General features: G+C 49.5%; 1 protein-coding gene across 5 annotated transcripts in view; it reads left to right on the plus strand.

Annotated features, from left to right (window-relative positions):
- The window catches only part of PRDM11 (PR/SET domain 11), an 82,044-nt gene that overhangs the window by 28,630 nt on the left and 27,917 nt on the right, over nt 1-25,497 (plus strand). For 3 of the 5 annotated variants that reach the window (XM_061201617.1, XM_061201621.1, XM_061201622.1), the window contains exons 2-4: nt 5,326-5,450; nt 5,803-5,906; nt 6,487-6,749. In XM_061201617.1, coding sequence (XP_061057600.1) covers nt 5,332-5,450; nt 5,803-5,906; nt 6,487-6,749 — 486 coding nt within the window. In that variant the 5' untranslated portion in view covers nt 5,326-5,331. Of the gene's footprint in view, nt 1-3,697; nt 3,761-4,617; nt 4,730-5,325; nt 5,451-5,802; nt 5,907-6,486; nt 6,750-25,497 lie in introns of those variants that run through there. The other 2 variants (XM_061201620.1, XM_061201618.1) reach the window with 2 other exon arrangements.

The following is a 25,497-nucleotide window of genomic DNA, read 5'->3' on the forward strand; positions in this document are numbered from 1 at the left end:
CGGGAGCCACAGCTGCTGAAGCCCGCGCGCCTAGAGCCCGTGCTCCGCAACGGGGGAGAAGCCACCGTAATGAGAAGCCCGAGCACCGCAAGGAAGAGTAGCCCCCGCTCGCTGCAACTAGAGAAAAGCCCGCGCGCAGCAACAAAGACCCAACGCAGCCAAAAATAAATAAATAAATAAAAGTTTATGGCACAGTCAGGACTGAGACCCAAGGCTTGGGATGCCCAGCCCAGGTCACTGTGTAACTCGGGCCAGCCCCCTCACTGCGTGTCCCTTTGTCATCGGGGAGACAACACAGAATGCTGTGGGGGTACAAGAGCAGATCTGCCAGATTCTCATGGTGCCGGCCTCTAGGGTACCCAAGTGGGTACAGGCCCCTGGTCCTCTGGCCACACTGGCTGCCGGGCATTCCAGGACCCTGGCAACCTGCCAAGAGTGAAAACAGAGCTGCAGGCTCCTGAGCCGCGTTCTGCCCCCTCCTCTTGGGTCTGCATCTCATTGCTGGGTTTGCAACATGCCTAATCTCTGTGGGTGCAGACTCAGAGGAGCCAGCTGAGAGGGAGCATTGCCAGCAGCTTGGAGTCCTCTATGAGGCCTGCTGACCGCCACCCCCCCTCCCCTAAGCCCCTCTCTGGGCAAGCAGGGCCAGAGCAGTCTGCAGAAACAGTTGCTGGAGCTTCACCTGGCTCGGGCCTTACTGTGCCCGCTGAGCTGGACCTAATGAAGGACACAAGCCCGTGTTCTCCCTCTCTTCCCAAATGGAAGTTCATTCAGTCCTGCCACATCCCATCTTCTCCCTCCCTGCCCCCATGGCCTTCATTACAGACACAGAAAGGAGTTGTAATACACACCAGTTATGTAAGTGAGAGTTGATTCTGGTTCTCCAGGCAGCTGGACCCCTCCAAGAATGAAAAGAACTTAATTGTGCAGCCAGTCAATAAATAGGTATCAAATAATGAGTACTTTGTAACCCATCGTGTTTCCCTTTTTGCCTTAGCTGCCAGGAGGCTCAGAACTGAATGGAAAGCTAGATCATTAAACATCTTACCACAGATTCTGGGTATAATTGGCATCACTCCTCTCCATGAGGTCTCTCGTTGTTCAACTGTCCTGTTGAGTATGAGTTTATGTTATAAATCGTCACAATTTTTTTTAATGGGATGAAGGTGGGATGTAAATGAAAAATAAGACATGAAAGTAAGTGGCCCACAGACATCTCTACTTTGAGATTCAAATGAATGCTTTTTTTTATAAGGGGATGTTTTCCCCAGGACCATTTAAGACTTAGAAAAATGTCTGTGTGCCTTTTCCCTCTGTCTCTCTGAGTCTCCCTCTCCCTTTCCACCTTCTTTTTTCTCTGATTTCCTCTCCTCTCCCTCTTCCCCTCCAGCCTTTATTCTCTTACTATTGCCTACTTCTCCCTCCTTTCCTTCCCCCCAAGTCTCTCTTCCCTCCATCCCCCCTCTCCTTTCTCTTCCTGCTCACCCCCTTGTCTCTGGCAGCCAGTTTACTATTAATATCCCTTACAAACCCTTAGCACTTGGCTCTTTCCAAGACCTTGACCCAGCCTTTGTCTCAGTGATTTCTCTGGGACAATTTTGATTATTTCCATTTTACCAAGGAAGACACTAAGGCCTAGAGAGTTGAAGTCATATGCCCATGGTTGCACAGCTTATGCTTTACACTTATTATCAAATTCAGGCTCCAGGCCTCAGGAGTCTAATCCCATCACACTCTCACTGTCCCTCACCGCCTCTCGGTGCCAGCCTCCCCCACCTTGCCTGGCAGAGGTCACGAGAAAGTACCCCATGAAGAGGGTTCAAAACAATAACCCACCCACCCTATCTCCCCCTCTGAGGTCTCTTACAGAGTTGAGATACTCAAAGGGGCCAGAAGGACATATTGGTGGGAGACAGTGAGTTATGACATGGGTCATTTGGCCATGAATTCACTTGGCAAATATTTATTGAGAATATGCTATGTGATAGGCAAGGCTGAGACCCGGGTAAGGCAAGCAAGGCACCTAGGGGTGCAAAAATTGAAGGAGGCACTCAGTCTCAGGTGCCAATCCTGCAAGCGCATGACCCTGAGAATGGGTGCCTCCTTAAAGTTTATGCCCTAGCATATGGCTTGTCTTTCACTTGTTCTCCCCTGACGTCAGGCACTCACTGTTACAAGTGCTGGCCATTCAGTGGTGAGCAAAAAGGCCTGCCCTCTGCCCTTGGGGAGCTTCTAATCTATTATGGGAAACAGATATTCATCAAATAATCATACTAACAGAAGACTGCTCTAAGAGTGACAAGTGCCATGAGGAAAGGGACATGAGAGGGTATTATGGGGGGGGGGGACAGTGAGGGCTGAAGAATGGGTAGGAGTTTTCCAGGTGTGTTCCAGGTGGAATACACAGCAAGTTCACAGGCCCCCTCCCCGGCAGGGTGGAGCATGGCATACAGGTGAAGCTGGGGGAGGCCAAAGGGGCTAGAACAGGAGAGCTCAATGCAAAATGGTCCCAAGCGGTCAGTTCCTATTATAGTGCCAGAGTCTGCAAATGATTGACTTAAAATAAGTCCAATCCAAAGGAGAGAATTCAAAGCCTCTCCTTAATGATGTCGCGCATACCCATCTTCTTGATGAACTTTCTTCAGTGGATGTATAGAGACGGTGCCTAGCTCCCTAGCTCCCTCCAAACATGTCTCTGTCTGTTTAATAGAGCAACGTCTGTGATAGAATCTAATACTTGACACATTTTCCCAATGAAGAAATGGAAGCACAGAGAAGTTAGCCTGCTGCCTAGGTCAGCTCGGGCTGTCATAACAAAATGACATAAACTGGGTGGCTTACACACCAGACACTTATTTCTCACAGTTCAGGAGGCTGGGAAGTCTAAGATCAAGGTGCTGGCTAATTTGGTTCCTGGTGAAGGCTCTCTTCCTGGCTTGCAGACTGTTGCCTTCCTACTGTCCTTACCTGGTGGAGAGAGAGGGGGCGCTCTGGTGTCTCTTCCCCTTCTTTAAGGGCACCAGCCCTATTAGATTGGGGCCCCATCCTTATGACCTCATTTAACCTTTATCGCCCCCTCACAGGCCCTGTCTCCAAATACAGGCATACTGTGGGTTAGGGCATCCAACATAGGGATTATGGATTTTTTTTTTTTTCCTGAGGGGGCACATACAAACATTCAGTCCTTAACACCTGCCCAGGGTCACATGGCCAATAGCTGGCGTTTGAACACGAGCAGTGGGCTCGGGGAGCCCAGGTTCCTAAACTCTAGACCAACTGCCTCAGGATGTGTTGCCTGTAAATGTTGTCCATGCGGTTGAGAAGTGCTCCTTAGGGCAGGGGTGTCCAGTGACCGTTTATAAATCCACTGGGTCCTGCCCCCACCTGGCAGCTGCACCTATGGGCTGAGTCCTGAACCCACCCCAGGGTGATTCGGGTGATCCTTCTAGAAGAAGACTGGGCTGAGGGTGTGGCATGAAAGTGAACCAGTCCTGAAACAAAACGCTTACATTTCGGGGTCCTGCTGTTTCCCATTTACTCAGAGGAGGCCCTAGGCTCCAGTGCAGACTTCGCCAGGAATGGGCTGCGTGACCTTGGGCGGGTCACTGGACGTCTTCCAGCCCTAGGTTCCTGCCTCGCTGACCCCCAACCCCTGCCCACCTCACGGGTGGCTGGGGGGCCATTTCGTGGGCTATGAGGTCAGCCAAGCACCAACCTTGGGGCCCCTCGCAGACGCCGGTCCCCACCGTAGGCCGCGCAGGTGGGGAAGGGGCGGGCTTGCGGTGCGTGGCCGGTGACTTGGCTGTCGGTGGCGCTCTGGCCGCGCCGCAGGCCGCGCTGCCGCCGTGCCGAGTGGGCTGCGGAGGCTGGGAAGGCGCGCGCGGTGGGCCGCGGGGCCCAGCCTCCCCGGCGCTATCATCCTCACCAGACGCCCGCGAGGCGCCCCCCGGCCCGCGTGGGGGACGAGACCCGCGGGAGGGGCTGGAATTCCTCCCAGGCGGGGCCCCCTCCCGCTGTCCCTCCCGGGCGCCCGCTTCCTCCCGCTCCCCGCGCGCCCCCCTCCCGGCCGCCAGCCAACTGCGTGCCCCTGGGGCCGGCAAGAAGCCACATGCCCCCGCAAGGAATGCCGGGCCTGGCGGGCGGGGGGCGGGCGCTGGGCAGGGCCGGGCTGGGCAGGGAGCGCCCCGCCGGGAAGGTTGGTGAGAGGGAGAGAGCGAGCCCGCGCCCTCCCCGGCCCCCCGCGCCGCCCCTGCTCCCGGCCGGTGCGCCGTGCTGCCGGATCTCGGGATCTCACACTTTCCCAGCCGGACACGCAGCCGGGATGACCCGCGGGCTTCAGGAGCGGGGGGTTCCCGGGTGGGGGCGGGGGGGGGCTGGGGCGGGGCTTCTCGGCCCGGCCCGGGCCTCCCCCGCCCCCCTCCGCGCGCCCCCAGTCCCCGCCGGCTCGGAGAAGGGGGCAGGCCGTCACGTTTCCCCACACCCCTCCCCGCTGCCGGCGGCTTTGGGGCCCCGGTGGGGAGCAGGGGGCTGATTAGCCGAGGAGCAGGGGTGTGGCCAGCGGGGCCCCGGGTAGTGAGTCACACACGCTGCTCGCCCAGTCCGGGGGCCGAGCGCGCTCCCAGCCCAAGCTGAGCGCTGTTCTGGCCCGAAGAGTGTCCCCGGGCTTGGCATGAGGACCCTGGGGTGCCAAGGGAGGGGCTGAAGCCCAGCGCGGTGGTGGAGGAGGGCGGTAAGCTGCGGGCTAGGGAGACTCCCCTAGAGAGAGCTGGGTGGGGCCTGGAGTCAGGGCCGGCCCACACGGGGACCCCCAGGCCCCGCCTGTACCTGCTCTGAGCTGGCAAAGCGAGCCTGGCTGCATTCCCTGGCAGCCCCTGGGTGAGGGGCTGTGCAGCCAGGCGCTCAGGGCCCATTTCATCTGCCTGCCCCCTTTGGCCCCAGCTGGACTTGAGTCGATCCCTCCCCTGCTCCCCATTGCAGAGTTTTGTGCAGAGGCTCCTGTGGGTCCCTCATACCCTTTGCCCTTTGGTCTTGGGGTCTAGGCTGTGCTTCCCAGCCCTGCCTCCTGGCCTGAGCTACTCCCGGCCCCTGACCCCATGGGGCTGGTGGCTCCAGTCGTCCCCAGGACCAGCCCGGGATAGAAATGGCATTTCCTCTTGGCCGGGCTACAGCTGTTTTTGTTGTCTGTGTTCTCAAGCGCTTCCTCTGGGGATGGCAGGGAGGGTAGCCAGGCTCCAGGAGACCCCCGCTTGCCCTCTCTGCCACTCACCCCTCTTCCCCTGTCTCTTTGATCCTCTTCCTGTGCTGGTCCCGCCTTCGCGTCCCCAGGACAGAATGACTGAGAACATGAAGGAGTGCTTGGCGCAGACCAAGGCGGCCGTGGGGGAGATGGTGACGGTGGTGAAGACAGAGGTCTGCTCACCGCTCCGCGACCAGGAGTATGGCCAACCCTGGTGAGGCCCCAATGTGGGGACAGGCGAGGGAGGAGGGAGGGCATTGCTGGGCTGGGTTGATGGGGGACCCTGGGAAGACATCCCATGCTTTACTCATCTTCCATACTCTGCTCTGGGCGACTCCTAGGACCAGGGGTGAGCACGGGCTCTAGAAAAACCCAAGCAGTGGCCCAAGAAGGCCTGAACCCAGGTCTCAGGACTCCTACCTTTCCACTACCCACTGCACTGAACAAGCAGGTGGGCTGGCGTTCCTCCACCTGCCTCACATCCGGCCACGTCCTCGGTTTCCCTGCCCACCAGCCTCTCACTCTGATCGCTTTGTGCTTTCTCTACTGGCCCCTGTCCTGGCCAGCTCTAGGAGACCAGACCCCTCCGCCATGGAAGTGGAGCCCAGGAAACTGAAGGGGAAGCGTGACCTCATCATGCCCAAAAGCTTCCAGCAAGTGGACTTCTGGTGTAAGTGGAGCTTGGGGCTACTCCTGGCCACTCCGCGTGCCCTTCACCCCCCCCCCACCCCCCATCCCATCTCTGCTTAGGGAATTTGCAGTGAGAATACTGAAGATAAGCACTCACCTATTATGTACCAGACACAGATCCAGGCCTCAGTTAATCCTCACCATTAGCCACTGAGGTGTCCTATTTGGTCCCATTTTCCAGGGGAGGACACTGAGACTTGGTGAGGGTTAAGTACCGCCTGCGTCAGGTCCCACAGCTCACCGATGCACAGCTGCAATTCAAACCCAGACCTATTTGACTCCAGTCATGATCTTTCTTCTATTTTTTCAAACTGACTTCCTTGGTATTGGTGGGTGTGTCCTTTGAGTCCCCAGGGAGGGGAGTGAGTTATCACTACTGAAGACTCAGGGACCTGTGACTGGCTGGGGTGGAGCCAGGGCTGGGACTCCCGAGTCCCATGCTGTGTACTTTCCACTGGCTTACGCTGTCCTCAGGGTGGGCCTCCCATCAGCCCCTCAGCCACCTCCATGGGGGTCCTACCTCCCAACTGAGGCTCTCTTTCCTCTTTCCATCCCTCCAGTCTGCGAGTCCTGCCAGGAGTACTTTGTGGATGAGTGCCCGAACCACGGTCCCCCGGTGTTTGTGTCCGACACGCCGGTGCCTGTGGGCATCCCAGACCGGGCGGCCCTCACCATCCCCCAGGGCATGGAGGTGGTCAAGGAAGCCAGTGGGGAGAATGACGTGCGTTGCATAAATGAGGTCATCCCCAAGGGCCACATCTTCGGCCCCTATGAGGGGCAGATCTCCACCCAGGACAAATCAGCTGGCTTCTTCTCGTGGCTGGTGAGTGTCTCCCGGGCTGTGCCTCGGAAAAGGGTGCCACGAACATGGAAGGAAACCAGCAGGGGGAGCCATACGCTGGCCCAGCCTGGCCCAGAGCTTTTCTGCCATCACTCCTGGACACGTGGATGATGGATCTTGCTGTCCCCTTGCCTCTGTGACCCTTGGTGGCCGAGGGCCATGTGGAGGAGCCCCATCTGGCAGTAGTCAACAGAATCAGTGGTGGGGCAGTTTCTCCATGAATCCTCATGCGTGTGTCTGGCGGGCCATTCTGTGACATTTATGAAGGGTTTTCCCCAGCCCTCCTCTGGAGTGGGTGACCTGGAGCTGGGGACTGTGGCGATGCATAGCATGACGTTCAGCTAAAAAAGCAGTAATATCCAATGCTAGAGGCAAAGCTTCCAACAAGACAGGCACGGTCCCTGCCCTCTGGGAGTGGACAGTCTGGTGGGGAGCACAGGCAGTGAACAAATACATGCACACGTGACAATTGCTTCTGAAGGGGGAATACAGGACGCTCTGGGTACACAGGGAGATGGCAGCGTTCACAGAGCTCTGGGGCCTGGAGCCTAAGTTCATCATGTCAGCCAGGTTTGCTAATTACTATCTAATGTGACCTTGGATGAGTCATTGAACCTCTCTGTGCCAGGATAATCATAGCTGATGGTGAAGATGAAATGAGTTAATGCTGCAAAGTTCTTAGAATGGTGCTTGCCTTTAGTAAGCTCGCAGTGACTGTCAGCTATTATTGTTGTTCTTGGCCTACTTGAGGGGTTTGGGCAAGATTTCCTCTGGTCTGAGACTTGAAGAATGAGTAGCAGTTAGTAGAAGGGGGATGGAAAAATGCTCCATGTAGGCAGAACAGCTGAGAGAGAGGAACCTCAAGAAGTCTGGTGGGGCAGCAGCAGTGAGCCTGAGAGGCAGAGCGGTGAGAGCTGGCAGGAGAGGGAGGTGGGAGCCAGATCATGCTGTGTTTCATAGGCCGTGACAAGTGCATCCTTCATCCTGTGGGCCAGGGGAAGCCATCGGAACGTTTCAAGCAGAGGTGTGACATGGTAGGTTGCAGAATGGAGAATTGGGATTCTGGGTAAAGGGCTGGAGTGAGGGTTCACATCTGGAAAGATGGTGGCTTAAACTCAAGTGCTAGAGGTGGGCTCATTTGAGAGAGATTTAGGGGGGAGAATCCCCAAGAGTCGTTGATAGACAGGATGTGAAGGTGAGGAAGAGGGATTTTCAGATTCGAAAAGGAAGGATTACCAGTGATGACTTTCAGGCACCAAACTTGAACACAGATAGGGGGACATGGGACAGTAGAGAGAGGCAGGCTAGGGGTAGGAAGATGATTCGTTTATCATTAAATAAGCACCTCTTGAAGGTCTGCTTTGTGCCAAGCGCTGGGCTGGCTCTGGGGACGCAGTGGTGGACCAGATCAGACATCAGTCCTGCCCTCATAGAATTTACTGTGGGGAAGATGGAAGGAATTAAAGAATAAGATAAGCATCAATAAATGTAACATTATGGCTCTGAAAGGTAATGGAGAGACAGTGGGGCTAGGAGAAAAGTGATCAACCAAGGGATTTGATGGGGCCAGAAGTCGGGGAAGGCTTCCTAATAGTTGAGCTGTGATTGAAGGAAGAGAATTCCCACCAGGTGATGATTGGTGAGGGGCATCAAGATGGATGGAAGAACATGAGCAAAGGTCCTGTGGCAGAAGAGAGCACGGTACGTTTGAGCAACTGGGAGGTCAGTGTGCCTGGAGTGCAGCAAACATGGGCCTGGAAGAGACAGCGGCTCGGTCATGTAGGGCCCAGTGGGCCAAACTGGGACTTCCGTTCTCCATTTTAAGAACAGCGAAAAGCTTTCATTTATGTTTTGAAAGGGTGACTTTGGCTGCAGGCTGGAGAACTGATGGGGTAGAGACATTGGTCAAGAATGGATGTCTGCACCCCAGTCAGAGGACTGTGTTCGTTCTTGAAGTCGGTAACAGTGGAGGGTTGAGCTAGGGTGGGGCAGAGACATGGAGACAAGTGAACTGGTTTGTGAACTGTTTCAGAGATGAAAGAGATTTGACTTGGGAAGAGACCTATTGGCCCAAGTAAGGGAGAGGGAAGTGTCATGAACAACTCCTGCAGCGTTCCTCTCCCTACAGGTCAGGAATGGTGAATTTCTGTGAGAAATGGGGAATGCCAGAAGGGGACTGGGTTGAGGGGAAGATCCTGATTTTGGTTTTGGGCTTGTTGAGTTTGGAGAAATGCCTTGGATATCTTGTTGAGTGAGGCCAAGATATCCAAGTAGTGATATCAACTAGGCAGCTTTATATATATGGGTTCAGAGCTTGGAAAGGACGTCTGGAGATGTTACTTCATGAGTCACCTGTGCATAGGTGATCAGTGGGGCCAGAGGGCTGGAGGGCAGCCCCCAGGGAGAACGGGCTGAGCGAGAGGTAGAGCAGCCTAAGGACTAAGCTTTGAGGAACTTCAACGGTGAGTGGTCCAGAAGGGGAGCTCGATCCTGCAGGGGAGACAGAGCAAGAGTGGCCTGAGGTGGGAAGGCCAGAATGTCCAACAATGTCCAACTCTGCTGAGAAGCCAAGCAAGAGAAGGGCTCGAAAGCATTTGCTGGATTTAGTGCCAGGGAAGTCATTGGTGACTTTAGCAAGAGCTGTTACTATAAGCCAGTGGCTGTTAACCTGGGGCAATTTATACCCCCCGCCCCCTTTCTGGGGTAGTTGGAAATGTCTGGAGATTTTTTTTTTTTGCCATCACCACTGAAGATGGAGATATGCTACTGGCATCTAGAAGTAAGAGGCCAGGGATGCTGGTAAACCGTTTATAATACATAGGACAGCCTCCTACAACAAAGAATGATCTGGCCTCAGTTGTCAACAGTACCAGGGCTGAGAAATCCTGCAGAAGAGTAATGAGATGGGAACCTCATTAGAATGGAGGTGACTGGTATAGTCACTTCTCAGAAGCTTGATAAGAAATAAGTGGAGGAGAGAGGAAGGGTGACGGCTGAGGGAAGACTGGGGTCAAGGGAGTTTGTTAATGAGACATTAACTTCCTTAAAAAACCCAATGGAGGGAGTCCAGCTGAAGAAATGATTGAATATACAGTAGAGATAAGGCGTGATGGGTAAGCTTTTATATTACCTAAGATGGTTCACATGGAGACACTGGCTGTAGAAAGGAGGTGGGCCAACATTTTTTCTGTGTCTGGAGGGATATCCTAGAGATTTGGAGCAGGTGAAGGGAGGTAACTATAGTAGGCCAAACAATGGCTCTCCAAAGATGGCCATGTCCAGATCCCTGGAACTTGTGAATGTGTTATCTTATATGGTAAAAGGAACTTTGCACATGTGATCAAGTTGAGGATCTTGAGATGGAGAAATTATCTTGGCTTATCGGGCTGGGACAAATGCAGTTACAAGCATCTTTATAAGAGGGAGGCAGGAGAGTTAGAGTCAGAAAGAAAAGATTGGAAGACCCTATGCTGCTGGCCTTGAAGATGGAGAAGGAGCCAGGAGCCAAGGCATGCAGAATCTACAAAAGGCCAGGAAACGGATTCTTCCCTCAAGCCACCTGAAAAAAACTCAGCCCTGCCAACACCTTGATTTTAGGATTCCTTACTTCCAGAAAAGGAAGACAATAAATTTGTGTTGTTTTAAGCCACCGTGTTTGTGGCCGTTTGTTATAGCAGTAGTAGGACACTAATCCAGTGGGCTTATGTGTTTGGGGGGACATCTGCTAAAATGTGCAGAGAGGTGGAGAGAGGTAGCCTGAGACTGAGGAGAAGGCGAGTTCAGGTTGGGATGGGTAGAGATGGAGGTGCCCTCGAGATGCCCAGGTGGCGCTGTCCCGAGGCACGTCGGTGTGTGTGGGTCTGCAGCCGAGGGCAGATGCCTGAGTATGGAGGGAAACCAAGCATATAAATGTATGCAGCTGAAGCCCTGGGAAGGGTTGAACAGTGGGGTCAGTGCTGCAGAGGGCGAGAAGCTTGAGGATCGAGAGCCCATTGGCACACAGGTCTTGGTGTCCTTGGCAGGGGCAGTTTCACGGGTGGAAGCCACATTGCTGTGGATTGAGATGTGAGTGGGAGGTGAGGAGGGGGAGCCAGCAAGGGTGATTGGCTTGTTTTCAAAGTCTGGCTGCTCATTGAGCAATTATTATATGCCAGGTGTATACCACATTCTCCCGCAAAACAGTCCCGCAGGTGGAGGTGGCTGCCCTTCTCGTTCAGATAAGGGAACCCGGGACTGAAGAGGTCAAGCAAGCAGCCCCAACTCCCGTAGCTAGTACCTGGCAGACCTTGGGTTCCTTCAAAGACAGCATCCCTCCGTGATGCCTGGGGCTTTAAGGAGTTCCATCGTGGGGAGACATGCCTAAGGAGGGGGAGCAGTGAATGTGGTTATGTGTCCAAATTCAATCTATCCTCACAGACACAGAGCAACTCCCATGCACTGGGCACTGAGCAGGAAGTTCTGGAGGTAACACAAATACATGAAGTTTGCCCTCTGTTTTTATAGAGCTTTTGGTTCAGCCACAGGGAGGGGGGACCGAGGTAAATGGGAAGGGAGGAGGCCTATTCCCAACCCAGAGTGTTGCTGGTGATTGTGGTGCTGCAGTAGACTGTAGGGGTAGGGAGAAGGGGAGTTGGTTTTGGCTGGGCAAATGGGGGATGGGTTTTGAAGGATGGGTAGGAGTTCAGCAGAGGAGGCTGATGCCTTCTCAGCCTGCGGGAAAATCTCAGGGGAGAAAATCTAGTGTCATGCCCAGGGAAGGGCTAGTAGGATCCCCTTCTTTCCCACCAGAGTCTACCCCTTGGGACAGCCCAGCCGGGAAAGCTTGGAGTCTCTAAAGCAGGTAGCTTCCCCAGGTTCATGGCCTGGCATGGGTCCGGGTCTGGAGAAAAGGGATAATAGGAAGCTCTGGAGTTTGCAGTGTGGTCATAGACCAGCTCCATCTGGTCCTGGCCTGTCGTTCAGGGGCAGGGCCAGAGGCAGCAATGTTGCTTCCTTGGAGGTTCCTTCCACGGGCCTCTGAGCTGCGGCATGCGCATGTTTGCAGGGACAGTATGGCTGGAGGTCGCAGGACCACGTGGAGACTTTGACCTTTGTGATGCAGAGAAGTGAGAGGCGTTGAAGCCTGTGTGTGTGTGTGTCTGTGTGTCTGTCCTCAGTTGGGGCCTCACCTGGGGCAAAGCAGGAATGAGGAACAGCTCTGCCTGCTCAGACGATGGGTTGGCTGAATGGTGCGAGAGGGGGAAAGGTGGGCTGAACCACGGCCCTGACTTTGGACCAGGATCCGGAAACTCCACATCCTAAATAAACTGCATTCATCTGTCAAATCCTGTCCCAAAGCTATACTTGTCTGTTCTTGACCTTCTGCCTGCCTTCCAAAGCTCTGGCCTCTGTCCAACACAACACATTTCCTTCCATAACTCAGTATGTAGAGTCTCCTCCAGCAGAAACGATGGTGGTGCTATAAGGATAAGCATAGCCGTTAATGTTTATTGAGTGCCTACTATGTGTCTGGGTCTGTACTCAGCACTTCACAGGATGTCTCATTTGATCCTAGCGATGCCCCTGTGAAGCAGGTATTGTTCTATCCATGGCACAGCTGAGAAAACTGAGGCCCAGAGAGGATGAGTCATTCTGCACAAAGCTAAACAGCTAGTGAGTAGCTGAGCTGGGGTTCAAACCTGGGCAGTCTGCCTCCAGAACCCACCTTCTCATTCGGCCTCCTGGTCCTCTCCACCTCCCTTACTTGTCGGGCCTATGCCTACCTCCTGGCCTTGGTTGACTCTGTTCCACTCATCCTTCCTGCCCAGTACAAGGTCCCTCTCCATCTCCCCTCAACCTGGAGGAAAGCTGGTCCCACTGCGTACAGTGTGCTGCGGGGACAGGGCCCGGGTTTAGATGAACCAAATGGCCATTTCCACTTTGCATCTCTCCTTCATGGCCTGGCCTCCTTGGAAGGAGTTTTGCTCTCACTTCTGACTGTTTAGAAAAGAAATTCCCCTTCCTCTGCTTACTCATCTCGCTGGAAATCATAGACTCCATAAGTCATTGCCAAGGTTGCCAGGCTGCTCTCAGGCACTGCAGGCCAGAGACGATGCTGCAGGCATGAGATGCTTGGGGAGCGCCAGGCAGCCATATGGTTTGGTAAAGAGGCAGAGAAAGAGGAGGCCAGCACAGGGTTTCTGTTTCAGTTTTTCACTGAGACTCAGTCTCGTTCCAGAAGGGATTTAGGGCAGCCTAGCAGCATATATCAAATATAACATAATAGCATATTAAAACTGAGAGAGAGAGAAGAAAGAAAAACAAGGGTGGAGACCCTAAATGGAGCCAGGAATGAGGCTAAAAATGCATACCATAATGACCTGCGTGTGCACTTTTAGCTATAGAAGGTCCAAATCTGGCAGCCACTGGGGAAAGGCAAGCCTGCTTAGCTACCGGTGCTTTCTGGCCATAACTCGAGAAGTCCCAGGTAGCTCCCGAGGAGGTCTCCTTTTCTGGGTAGAGACTGGATGGGAAATTTCCCAGGCCTCCTTATAAAGAGGACACTGTGTGGTGGGATTGCTCCCCCGCAGTCAGCCAGCCTCTCTGCCTGCCAGACTCCTACTGTTCTGGGGAGAAGCTGATGTGAAATGGGGTTTCAGTGTTTTCCATTTCAGCTTCCATCGTAAAAATGGAGATTTATTTTAAAACTTGAAATTGGATGTGCAAAAGCTCATGACGCCCTCCAGAACAGAGTCTGAGAAATCCCGAGTAGCTGGGATAGATGAAGTGCGAGCAGACGGTTGCAACAGTGCAAGATGTCAGCGGGAGCAGGGGCTTGGGTGGGGCTCAGAGAGGGGAAGAACAATGGGCTGGTCCAGGAAGGAAAGAAGGCCCATTTGAAACAGGTTGGGCTTCTGTGTGTGTGTGTGTGTGAGAGTCTGAGCAAGTGCGTTTCATGCTTATTTGTTAATGTCTATTAACTCTTTATTCTGAAAATTTCAAACTCTACAAAAGTATAAGAAGAGTATGATCAACAGCCACACACCCTGCATCTAGATTCGCCCGCTGCTAACATTTTATAACAATTGCTTCAGTCTCTCTCTATATATCTACCTACAGGCACGCGCACGCACGCGCGCGCACACACACGCACACACATTCTTTTTCGTTTGGTTTTTCTGAACTGTTTGAGACGTAGTTCCAGACATCAGGCTTCATGGGCCAGGCAGTGTCTGTCACCGCTACCCAGCTCTGCCTTTGTACCATGAAAGCAGCCGTAGACAGCACATGAATGAATGAGCGTGGCTGGGTTCCAATAAAACTTTATTTGTAAGCACTGACATGTGAATTTCATATAAGTTCAAATGAAATTTGAGTTTCACAAGTTTTGAAAATCAAACAAATGAAATTATACGAAAAAAATCTTTTCAATTATTAAAAAAAAACAAGTAAAACCACGCTTAGCTCACAGGCTGTATAAAAATAGATGAGGAGCTGGATTTGACCTGCCGGCAGTAGTTTGCTGACCCCTGTCCTATATAATCACAATATAATTATTATATTCAGGAAATTTAACCATGGATACAGTACTGTCTCAACTACAATCCATATTCAGATTTTCCAATTGCCTTGCGTAACGGCCTTGGTAGTTTTCCCTCCATTCAGGACCCACTGAAGCATCACACATTGCATTTACTTGTCATGTCTCATTAGTCTCCTTTATTCTAGAACAGTTTCCCTGCATTGTGTTTTCTCTTTCACGATATCGCTGCTTTGGAAGGGTTCAGGACAGTTGTTTGCAGAACGTTCCACAGTTTAGATTTGGCTGATTGTTTCCTCATGATAGATTCAGATTATAGATTTTTTGGCACAGAGGATGTTTTGTCTTCCGCACTGCAGATAGCAGGAACACGTGATGTCCGTTTGTCTTCTCTTTAACCCAGTGCTTTTAGCAACTATTGATGATTCTTGCCTGTATCAATTATTTTTCATGGTTCAAAATGATTTTTAACCATTCCTTCTACACGTATGACTTGACATTCTTCTGTTAAAAAAAAAGTGCTCAACTTTCTCCCCCACCCCATTCCTTAAAGTTATTTTTAGTATCAGTATGGACTCAAGGATTCTTTTTTTTTTTCAGTGTGTTCTAGTCCGTTCCCATCATTATTCATTTTGAGCTTTAAATTGCCCCAGATTTGGCCAACAGGAGCCCGTTCAGACTGGCTTCTTGTCCTTCTTTTAGTACTTCCTTACTTTCTGTGCAAAGAAGTGTTTGTTTGTTTGTTTTTTGCCATGCCACGCGGCATGCAGGATCTTTAGTTCCCTGACCAGAGATCGAACCCGTGCCTGCTGCAGTGGAAGCTCAGAGTCTTAACCACTGGACCACCAGGGAAGTCCCAAAGAAGATGTTCTAGCCATCTCTCTTAGGAGCTCTAATTTGTTTTAGTGAGAAATGGTATTTAGAATTCAAATCTCTGGGCACTAGGTGTGTGCATTGCTCCTGGGGTGTCCTTGCTTCTAAGCCTGAACTAGGTTTTGAGGGATGCATTGAAGTGAGTGGCCAACAGAGTCAGGAAATGAGGGAACACGCAATCACAAGCAGTGGACATAGCATGTACAAAGGCCCAGGGACACATGTGTAAGTTGAGGTGGGGAATGGTAATGGGGTATAACAGAGGTACGGGGTGTGCTTAGAAGGAAAAGTGGAAGATGATGCTAGAAAAAAGTTGCTTTTCTTATGTTCTAAGATGTTATGGATCTTAAAACACTATTGATTCAATATCAGCTTTTCCAGGAATAAAAATATGTACCTCAACCCTAAGATTCCTCTTAATATCAGAAGCATTAAATGGCTTGGCTTGTATAACTTTTATAAATGATGCTAGTTTGGTTACTGAATCATGAACCAAACCAAAGATATCCCCCCCAACCCCAAATATAATATGCTAGTGAACTAGTTTTGGCTGGAACTGAGTCTGTAATTCTCAAACTCTATTATATGGAACAAAAATAAAGCATGAAAAACTATTCTGAACTCTTCTGAATTTTCACTATAAGCCAGCTTCTAACTTGACCTTCAACATTCCTTGTCTCCTCAGCACTTCCACTGCAGTTGTATTTCTCACTTTTGTTATATTGAGGCCACTTTTTAAAATATATGTATATATTACTATAGTTACCATGCTGTACATTACATACCCAGGACTAATTTATTTTGACCACCTTCCGGCATTTTGACAACACCCCACCTCCCGCCTCTGGCAATCATCCATCTGTTTTCTGTATCTATGAGTTCAGGGTTTGTTTGTTGTTTTAGATTCCACATATAAGTGAGATCATACAGCATTTGTCTTGATCTCACTTATTTGTCTTAGCACAATGCCTTCAAGGCCCATCCATGCCATTGCACATGGCAGCATTTCCTTCCTTTTTATGGCTGAAAAATATTCCCTTGTATATCTATCCACATATTCTTTATCCATTCATCCGTTGATGGGCACTTAGGTTATTTCCATTTCTTGGCTGTTATAAATAATGCTGCAGTGAACATGGGGGTGCAGATATCTTTTTGTGTTAAGTTTCCATCGGTTAAATACCCAGAAGTGGAATTAGTGGATCATATGGCAGTTCTATTTTTAATTTTTTAAGGAGCCTCCATACTGGTTTCCATAGTGGCTGCACCAATTTACATTCCCAAAACAGTGCTCAAGGGTTCCCTTTTCTCCACATCCTCATCAACACTTGTTATTTCTTATCTTTTTGGTGAAAGCCCTTCTGACAGGTGTGAAGTGGTATCTCATTGTGGTTTTAATTTGCATTTCCCTGATGACTGGTGATGTTGAACATCTTTTCACGTACACTTTGGTCAGGTGTCTGACTTTTATTGTTTATGTGGTCCCAGTGTTACATTAATTTTATTCTAAAGTTACTTGAAAAGGTTTAAACATAAAAAACTAGATAAACACATTTCTTATAGCTTTTAAACAACTATAAAACCGAGACAGACTTACAAATATAAAATGAACAGAACTACACAAACCAACATAATTCAAATGAACAAAATCAGTGTCCTGTGTTGGATAATGTTTTCCTGAAACTAACGTGCTGTTTATAGGGTGAATACTATAGTGACTACTTAGACACAGCTTCTTCCGCATTTGGCATGCCTGTGCTTTTGTGTGCCATGTGACACTTTGCTTTGTTTGTCTCTATTTAAAACACTGGGAAATCTTTCATTAATGCAACTGCCACCATGTTTCTTAGTCTTTGCCAGAATGCATCATTTACATATTAAACTTTGTATCTGTTCTTTTTTCATTGGCTCATGGCAAGTAGTAATAATTGGTGTTGTACAGTCAGCTGTTACGATGTAACAAGCAGTGGAATTGAATGGAGCTCTGTAAACTTTTTGTGTAAGGGGCCAGACAGTAAGTATTTTAGGCTTTGTGGCCCATACAGTGTCTGTCACACTACTCAATCCTGCCGTTGCAGTGTGAGAACAGCCGACGCGTGTGTGTTCTAGTAAGACTTTGTTTATGGAGACTGAAATTTGAATTCCGCGTAATTTTCACATGATGAAATAGTCTTCTTTTGATTTATTTTCAACCATTTAGAAATGTACAAACCATTCTTAGCTAGTGGGCTGTACAAAACAACTGGGGGGGTGCTGGATTAAGCCTGCAGGCCCTGGTTTGTTGACCCCTGGCGTATAGAACAACAATCATTTAGCCTTGCTTGGGTATCTGCTGGTTGATTGCAGATCCTCATTGATTCTGGTGTGTCCACTGGTTGCCTGCGGTTGGGCTGATTGAGTTGGGCTTGGCTGGGCTGCTCAGCCTCCAGCCGCAGGGTGAGCTTGGCTCCTCACCGAGGGCCAAGTCTGCTCCAAGTGTGTCTGTTCTGGGCCCAGACTGAAGAGGCAGAGGCTCCCTGGGGAAGCTCTTCTCATCCCGGAGGCAAGCCCACCCTCACAAGCACGTTTCAAGCCTGTGTCTGCATCATGCGTGTTAACACCCCATTGGCCAAATAAGTCACGTGGCTGAACCCAAGGTCAAGGAGTGAAGAAGTATGGGCCACCTGTAAGACAGAGTCTAGTGCGGAGTCACACAGCCAGGGTGATAGGGAGGGGTGAGAGCTGGGCCAAGAATTCAGTCTACCATGGGTGCCAACTCAGTCACAAGCACAGTACTCTTTTTTAATTTTTTTTTTGGCTGCGCTGTAGGGATTGCGGGATCTTCGTTCCCAGATCAGGGATCTAACCCAGGCCCCCTGCAGTGGAAGCGTGGAGTTTTAACCACTGGACCACCAGGGAGTTTCCACAAGCACAATACTCTTGTGGGGCAGAAATCTCATGGGGATTCCCATGTATTGATTTTTTTTTTTAATGAAAACATTGAATTAAACATTCTTAGAACTTTTGGATCTTGAGAACATATCCAAAGACCCGACTTTGAGAAACAGTAATATCTAGTGAACTTTCTGGCTTTAATAATAGGGGTCTGGGGGTTTCCTGGTGTTTGGAAATTCCTCCAGGAGAAGTCTTGTCTGATTTATACCCCCAGAGCCAAATGCAGCACCACTTAAACCCCAGTGGGTCCTCAGCAAATGCTAGTTAGGTTTCGTGGGCAAGCATCATCATAATAGCAACAACAATTGCTGTTGTTTGTTGGGCACTAAAGGATTTGTGTGTCTTAATTCTTGTATCCTCACAACCGTTCTATGGGATAGGTATTATTATCCCCCTTTTACAGATTGGGAAACTGGGGCTTAAAGGGCCAGGTTACTTGTCCGAGGCCATGCAGTGTGGAACCAGGTCTTCGAACCAAAGCTTGAGCTCCTCATCTCCAACCCCGAATGTGACTGTCTAGATGCCCACGTGACATCTCTTGGTCTTCCCACTGCCACCGACACGCCCCTTTCTCTGGGGAAGGCTTTTCAAGCCAGTGATATGAGGTTGTTTCCTTTTCCTTGTCTGATTGCTGCTGATGAAGACTTGGCAGATATTTTTAACTGCTTTATTGAGATGGAAGTCATGTACCATACAATTCACCCATTTAAAGTGTGTAATTCAGTGGTCTTTAGTATATTCCCAGATATGTGCAGCCATCATCACAGTCAGTTTTAGAACATTTTCATCACCTCAAGAAGAAACTCCATCCTTTAGCTGTTACCCGCCTCTTCCCTTCTTCTTTCCCTTCCAGCCCTAGGCATCCACTACTCTACTCTTTGTCTCTATCGATTTCCCGATTCTGGACTTTTCATGTGAACGAAATCAGTCATATACTATGTGGTCTTCTGTGACCAGCTTCTTTCACGTAGCTTAATGTTTTCAAGGTGCATCCGCGTTGTGACAGGTATCATTCCTTTTTATGGCAGGATAATATTCTACTGTGGGGATATACCACATTTTGTTTATCCGTGCATTCTTGCACGGACAGTTAGGTTGTTTCCACCTTTTGGCTATTATGAATAATGCTACTGTAAACACTTGTGTACAAGTTTCTGTGTAGACACATGTTTTCCCATCTCTTGTGTCTGTGCTTCAGAATGGAACTGTTGGGTCATGTGGTAACTCTATGTTTAATCGTTTGAGGAGCTGCCAGACTGTTTCCGGAGTAACTGGACCATTTTACATTCCCACCAACAGTATATGAGGGCTCTGATTTCTCTTTTCTGATTTCCAACATTTACTGTTACCTGCCTTTTTGATTCTAACCATCCTAGTAGGTGTGAAGCGATATCTCCTTGTGGGCCTTTGGGTTTTTTCCTCTGCTTTTTTCTGTCTCTTGTCCATTTCACTGGTTATTAGGGAGAGTTGCCCGTGATGGGTGTACAGGTTGTGTTCTGAATAACCCCACGGGGTGAGTTTCACACCCGCCCTGTCACCACCTCCCTCTGCCTTGTTAACCAGGAAGACCTTTCAGATCTGTAGCATGATGTATAAAGTTTGTTGCCAGCTAATTTCTCTCTGACCGCATGCCCATTCTTATTTGCATTTTTGCTGCCTCCCGGATGGGCACATTCTCCTGGCTGTCTCCCCCACCCTTGCCCCAAGACCCTCATGTCAGGCATAGTGAAGAGACAGGATTCAGGCCAGTTTCCTGACCCTGCTCCTCAAGTCCTGGTCCAAGGGCTCATTTCATCAGTTTCACCAACAGCCAGATTTATTACCAAGGAGAGTGAGGCTGAGGGTGTTCAGGGTAGAGGGTGGTCGTTTCTGCGGCTGGTTCCAAAGCTGGGTGCCTTTTCCAGGCAGGGCAGAGGGACTTGGGAAAGGAAGAGCTGTCTGCATCGGTGACAGGGCTCTGGACTCACATTCCTCCCACTTGAAAGAAGCGTGTTTTGGGGCTAGTCACCGTTCTCTCTGAGCTCTAGTTTTCTTATCCATCAAATGGGGATGCACAATCTAATGGAACATACCCCATGAGTTGCTAGTATTCATGCTTGTTGCATGCCTGGTGTGTAATAGGTGATGAGCACTTTGCAGCTTTATTACCTCCAGTTAGCTTCACGTGGGTTTCAGGACCGGCTGGGGGTGATGAGTGAAATTACAGTTGTAAAACCTGGATGTGGAATTTGGGATTGTATGTAAACATGCCTCATTTACCAGGTCTCCAGGACCTTTTTGAAATTTGATAAATAGAATAATGAAAGGAAGTACGTACAGTTGTTCCTCAGAATCGGCGGGGATTGGTTCCAGGGACCTCCATGGATACCCAAATCCATGGATGCTCAAGTGCCTTCTATAAAATGGTGCAGTGTTTGCATATGACCTACACATATCCTCCTGTGTATTTTAAATCATCTCTAGAGTACTTATAATACCTAATACAATGTAAATGCTATGTAAATTGTTGTAAATGCTATGTAAATAGTTTCTGGTGTGTGGCAAATTTAAATTTTGCTTTTTGGAACTTCTGGGAAAAAGTTTTAAAAATAGTTTTGATCCTTGGTTGGTTGAATCTGTGAGTGTGGAACCCGCAGATACATAGCGCTGACTGTACTAATTTCATTATCGGTTAAATGGTGGTGCGGGAGGTGTGGGGATGGGTTAGATCATGGTTCTTGAGCCTTCTTGAGTCACCTAGGGGGTTATACTCATATACTCATATACCTAGGGGGTTATACTCATATACTCATATACCTAGGGGGTTATACTCATATACTCATATACTCGTATATTTAGGGGGTTATACTCATGTACTCACATACCTAGGGGGTTATACTCATATACTCATATACCTAGAGGGTTATACTCTTATACTCATATACTCATACCTAGGGGGTTATACTCATATACTCATATACTCATATACCTACGAGGTTATACTCATATATATTCACAAAATGCTGTGCACATTTTAAAGGACTGCCCCCTCCATTCTGCTGGCCGAAGTCCATCCATGGACACCAAGTTAGGAACCCAGGGCCTGAATAATCTCAGAGGCCCCCTTCCAGTTTAAGTGTTCTTCATTCCGTGTTTCTGGGCATAGCAGGGGCCAGAGTTCAAGTTCGATTTCAGGCCGGCCTCTTTATCTCCCTGCGTTTCAGTTTGCCAGCCTGGGAAGTGGCTGGGGACTGAGGTGCTGCCACCTGCCTCCTGGGCTTCTGGGAGGAGCATCTGAGACATGTGAAAGAGCTTTGTCAACTGTCAGTGGCTTCACAAATCATTTTTGTAACGTCTTTGCTCTAAGAGGAGTTGCAGAGCTGAAAATCAGAACGTTTTATGGATTCAATGGGTTCCTGGAAAGTTGCAGGCAAATCAGGTTTTTCAAAATCCAATCTTGGCCGCACTTGGTTATGGCACCATTTAGAGGAGTCCAACAGTGAATCCTCGATTGTGGCAGACGTTCTGCCGCAAAGCAGAATGTCCCTCCCTGTTAAAATACCGATCTTCGCGTCGTTATGCGAAAGATAATGATTTGCTCAAACCAGCAGAAAAGCTGGAAGTCCGCTGGAGAGGGCCCCAGGACACGATCCTGGTTGATTCTGATGAGGTCATTCGGGGGAGCCTGGGGTGACATCCATCACTCTGCAGAGCGCTTAAGAGCGAGGGCTGTACCTGCAGAGTCTAAACTCCAGCTGCCCCACACATTTCCTTTGTGGCCTCAGGCAAGTTGCCTACTGGGTCTGAACCTCAGTTTCCTAGTCTGTAAAATGGGGATAATAGTTGTAGCTACCTTCATAGAGTTGTGAGAATTCATGAGATCAGAGTACTTGGCACAGTAAAATTGCTCCATCAACGGCAGCGGGTGATGTTTTATTATTGATGTCTTTGTTAATTATTACCATGGTCAGAAATAGTGTTCTAGTCCACATGGACCCATGCTTGACCCAGGGAGCCAAACCTTATGTTTTTTATATTATTTTCTGAGGATCTGTCCACATAGAATCATAAAATTCTTAGACAGAATTTTATACGTCATTTAGGACAGACTTCCACTCAGTGGGGAGATTCTTTCTTCCGCTTCCCTGATAGCGAGTCATCCTGCTACTGCTTAAATACTCCCAGTAACAAGAAACTCACCACCTCACAAGGCTGCTTGTTCCATTGCAGGACGGTTCTGCATGTTAGAACATGTATCTTAGGACCGTTCTGCATGCATATTCCTCGTGCCGAGTTCAGGCCTGTGTCCCTCTAAGTGGTCCTGGTTTTGCCTGCCCTCCCCCACGTTGTGGTCCTTCCCACATTTGATGATGGATCTGCTTTCTCTAGCCTCTTCCTCTCCAGTCTAAGGGACCCTCTTACCATGCAAGTCATCCTTCTCTGGTCAGGCCCAGGTTATCAAAGTCCTTCTCACATCACAACGTTCAGAGTCTGGGCTGGTCCAGGAAGTGCTGGGTTCAGAAGGGCCAAGGAATCGACCTTGAAGGGTGAGGCAAAGGAGGATGCTGGGAAACCAGTGTTCTTGGGCATGGTCCCGAGCATCTGGCCCTGACCGGCCCTTCGTGGACCATCTCAGTCGCAGGACTTGAGGCCCACAGCCCGCTGTCTACTCAGATGGCAGGGCTCATCAGTAACATGTGATGTGCTCTAAATACCCTCTGTGATCCTGTGTGCCCCTGCTTCCTCCACCTAGAACCCCCTCGCCCTCTTCTCCAAGACTGCAGCTTAGATTCCACGCCCTCCAAGAAAGTCCTCCACTGACCACCAGGTACAGGGCTCCAGCTCTGCGCTCCCGTGTTCCACAGAATTCCCCACCACACTACTGACCACGGGACAGCACAGTGGCCTCTCTTCTGAATCCCCTGGACTGAGTTTTGTGAGAGCAAAGACATTGTCTTCCCAGATCACCGTTTTATCCCCAGAGCCTGTCACTGTAGCTGCTCCCTTGGTGATATTTGCTGAATGAATGAATGCTCGATTGGAGAAAATCCTGACTGACAGGAAAGATAAGCCAAGAAACATCCCTTAGCAAACCTGGAGATCTTAGGGGGATCTGAAGCCAGCAACAGAGACCTTAGGCAGCTCCCGTGTCCCTCACGGCTCCCACTCAGGCCTCTCGGCCCAGCTGAAGCTGCAGAAAGTCTGATGACAACTACTGTTGACCCCCACCACCCAGAATTAATCATAACGAACATTTGGTCCCTTTAATAATCACCATTACGATCACATTGCTAATAGCGACCTCTTATGGAGTGCCTCCAAATCAGTCATTATGGCAGTGCTGCAAGGTTGGTTTTTACCCCTTTTTACAGGGGAGGAAACTGAAGCCTGACCAGGGAAGTCACTTGCCCAAGACCACTCAGCTTGTCAGTGGTGACGCTGAGACTCTAGCCAATTCCTCGGGCTCCATGACTCTCACTACCCACTAGGTGCTCTTGCTACTGGCTGCGGGACCTACACATGCTTCTCTTTTCCCCACAGAGAGAAAGGAGCAATCAGAAAATGATAATGAAGGGTGATTAGTATTATGATAAAGTACAGAGTTCCATGAGATTCCAGGGGAAGGTCCCTGTAGACTGGGGTGTCATCTGGGGAGATTGCCAGGGGAGGGGAAGCCTGAGCTGCATGTTTTCTCTTTTTGTCTGAGAGTTTTAAGCCACAGAGACAGTATAGTCTTGTAGCTAGACAAACAGAGGAAAAGCTTCATCCTCCTTCCCTCTGCCCTCCCCTCTAGAGGTAACCAGAGGTGAGAGTTTGCAATGCATCTCCCGGACTGTCTGTGCACATACAGACCTACGGAGTGACGTGCTGGCAAATACTTAGCAACCTGCTGCTCGCTGATGGTTGTGCTGCAGGAAACGTGTGCCAATCTTCTTGATGTCAAGGCTCCCACCATGGCTGGTTGCAAGCTGCCAACATGAAGGCGTTAAATGAGTAGCTGGGAAGAGCTATATCATGACAGTTATTCTATAGTATTTCTACCGTGCAGATACGGTAGACGCCAATACCCTCGAGAACACTGATATCGTAAAATATAGTAAAATAATTAGCAAACTTTGGGTATATATTACCTTTGTAAAAATAGAATGTATTGAATTGTAAGTTTATATAATTTAATTTTTTTAATTAATTTATTTTATTATTATCATTATTTTTAAGCTGGTGGGGTTTTTTTTTAATTAATTAATTAATTAATTTATTTATTTTTGGCCGTGTTGGGTCTTCGTTTCCGTGCAAGGGCTTTCTCTAGTTGCGGCGAGTGGGGGCCACTCTTCATCGCGGTGCGCGGGCCTCTCACCGTCGTGGCCTCTCTTGTTGCGGAGCACAAGCTCCAGACGCGCAGGCTCAGTAGTTGTGGCTCACGGACCTAGTTGCTCCGCGGCATGTGGGATCTTCCCAGACCAGGGCTCGAACCCGTGTCCCCTGCATTGGCAGGCAGATTCTCGACCACTGCGCCACCAGGGAAGCCCTATAATTTAATTTTTAATGATGGCTATGTTTCACAACTGGTTCATGAGATTCTGGAAAATTTCACAGTCAGCTCTCGTTAGCCAGTACAAGCCAGCTCCAGCACGCCACTCATTTCCTTTTTTTACTCAAGTATTAACAGTATATAATTTGGCTCTTCATCCAATCCTTCATTCATTCAACCAGTATTCTACTGTGTGCCGTGCCCCGTGTTAGGAACTGGGGCCAGGCCACCGTCATGAGCAGATAGCCATGCACTTGCCCGTCACCAGCTTATGGTCTAAATAGAAGGCAGTCAATTACCACATTGGCAAGTAGACAAACCCTGCAATTGGGTCTCTAAAAGGAAGCAACAGGACAGTGTTATAGAGATAATACTGAGAGAGGCATGTGGAGGTCAGGAGTGGAAGGGGAGAACCTACCTGAGGTTCAGGTCAAGAGAAACTTCTTCTGAGGAAGTGACAGAAACCAGGACCCAAAAGATAAGAAGGGACCAGCCATGCAAAACTTAGAAAAAGTTGCCAAAGTGATAATACATTCACGTGGGTGCCATTTCTGTAAACTGTACAAACATGCAAAATGGTTCTGTATGTTGTTTTTAGAAGAAATCCTTGTATAGTAAAATTGAGAAGGTTCCCTTCCAGCTTCAGGATGGAGGGAGGGTGGGAAAGAGAATGAATTGGAGGCAGAGATGGTCTTCAACAACATCTATGTATTTTCCTGAAGCAAGAGGAGACAGAGGTCCGGGACAGAAATGGCTGGTGGTCATTTTTGTTGGCTCTCACTGATGGGTACAAGGTGGTCAGTTACATTACTCTTTACAATTTCTGAATGCTTGAAATATTTCATGAATATCATTGTTTTAAGAGTGGGGAAAAGAGGTGGCAGGCAGTGTGA

Source organism: Eubalaena glacialis, chromosome 10 (assembly GCF_028564815.1).
Source record: "Eubalaena glacialis isolate mEubGla1 chromosome 10, mEubGla1.1.hap2.+ XY, whole genome shotgun sequence".
NCBI lineage: Eukaryota > Metazoa > Chordata > Mammalia > Artiodactyla > Balaenidae > Eubalaena > Eubalaena glacialis.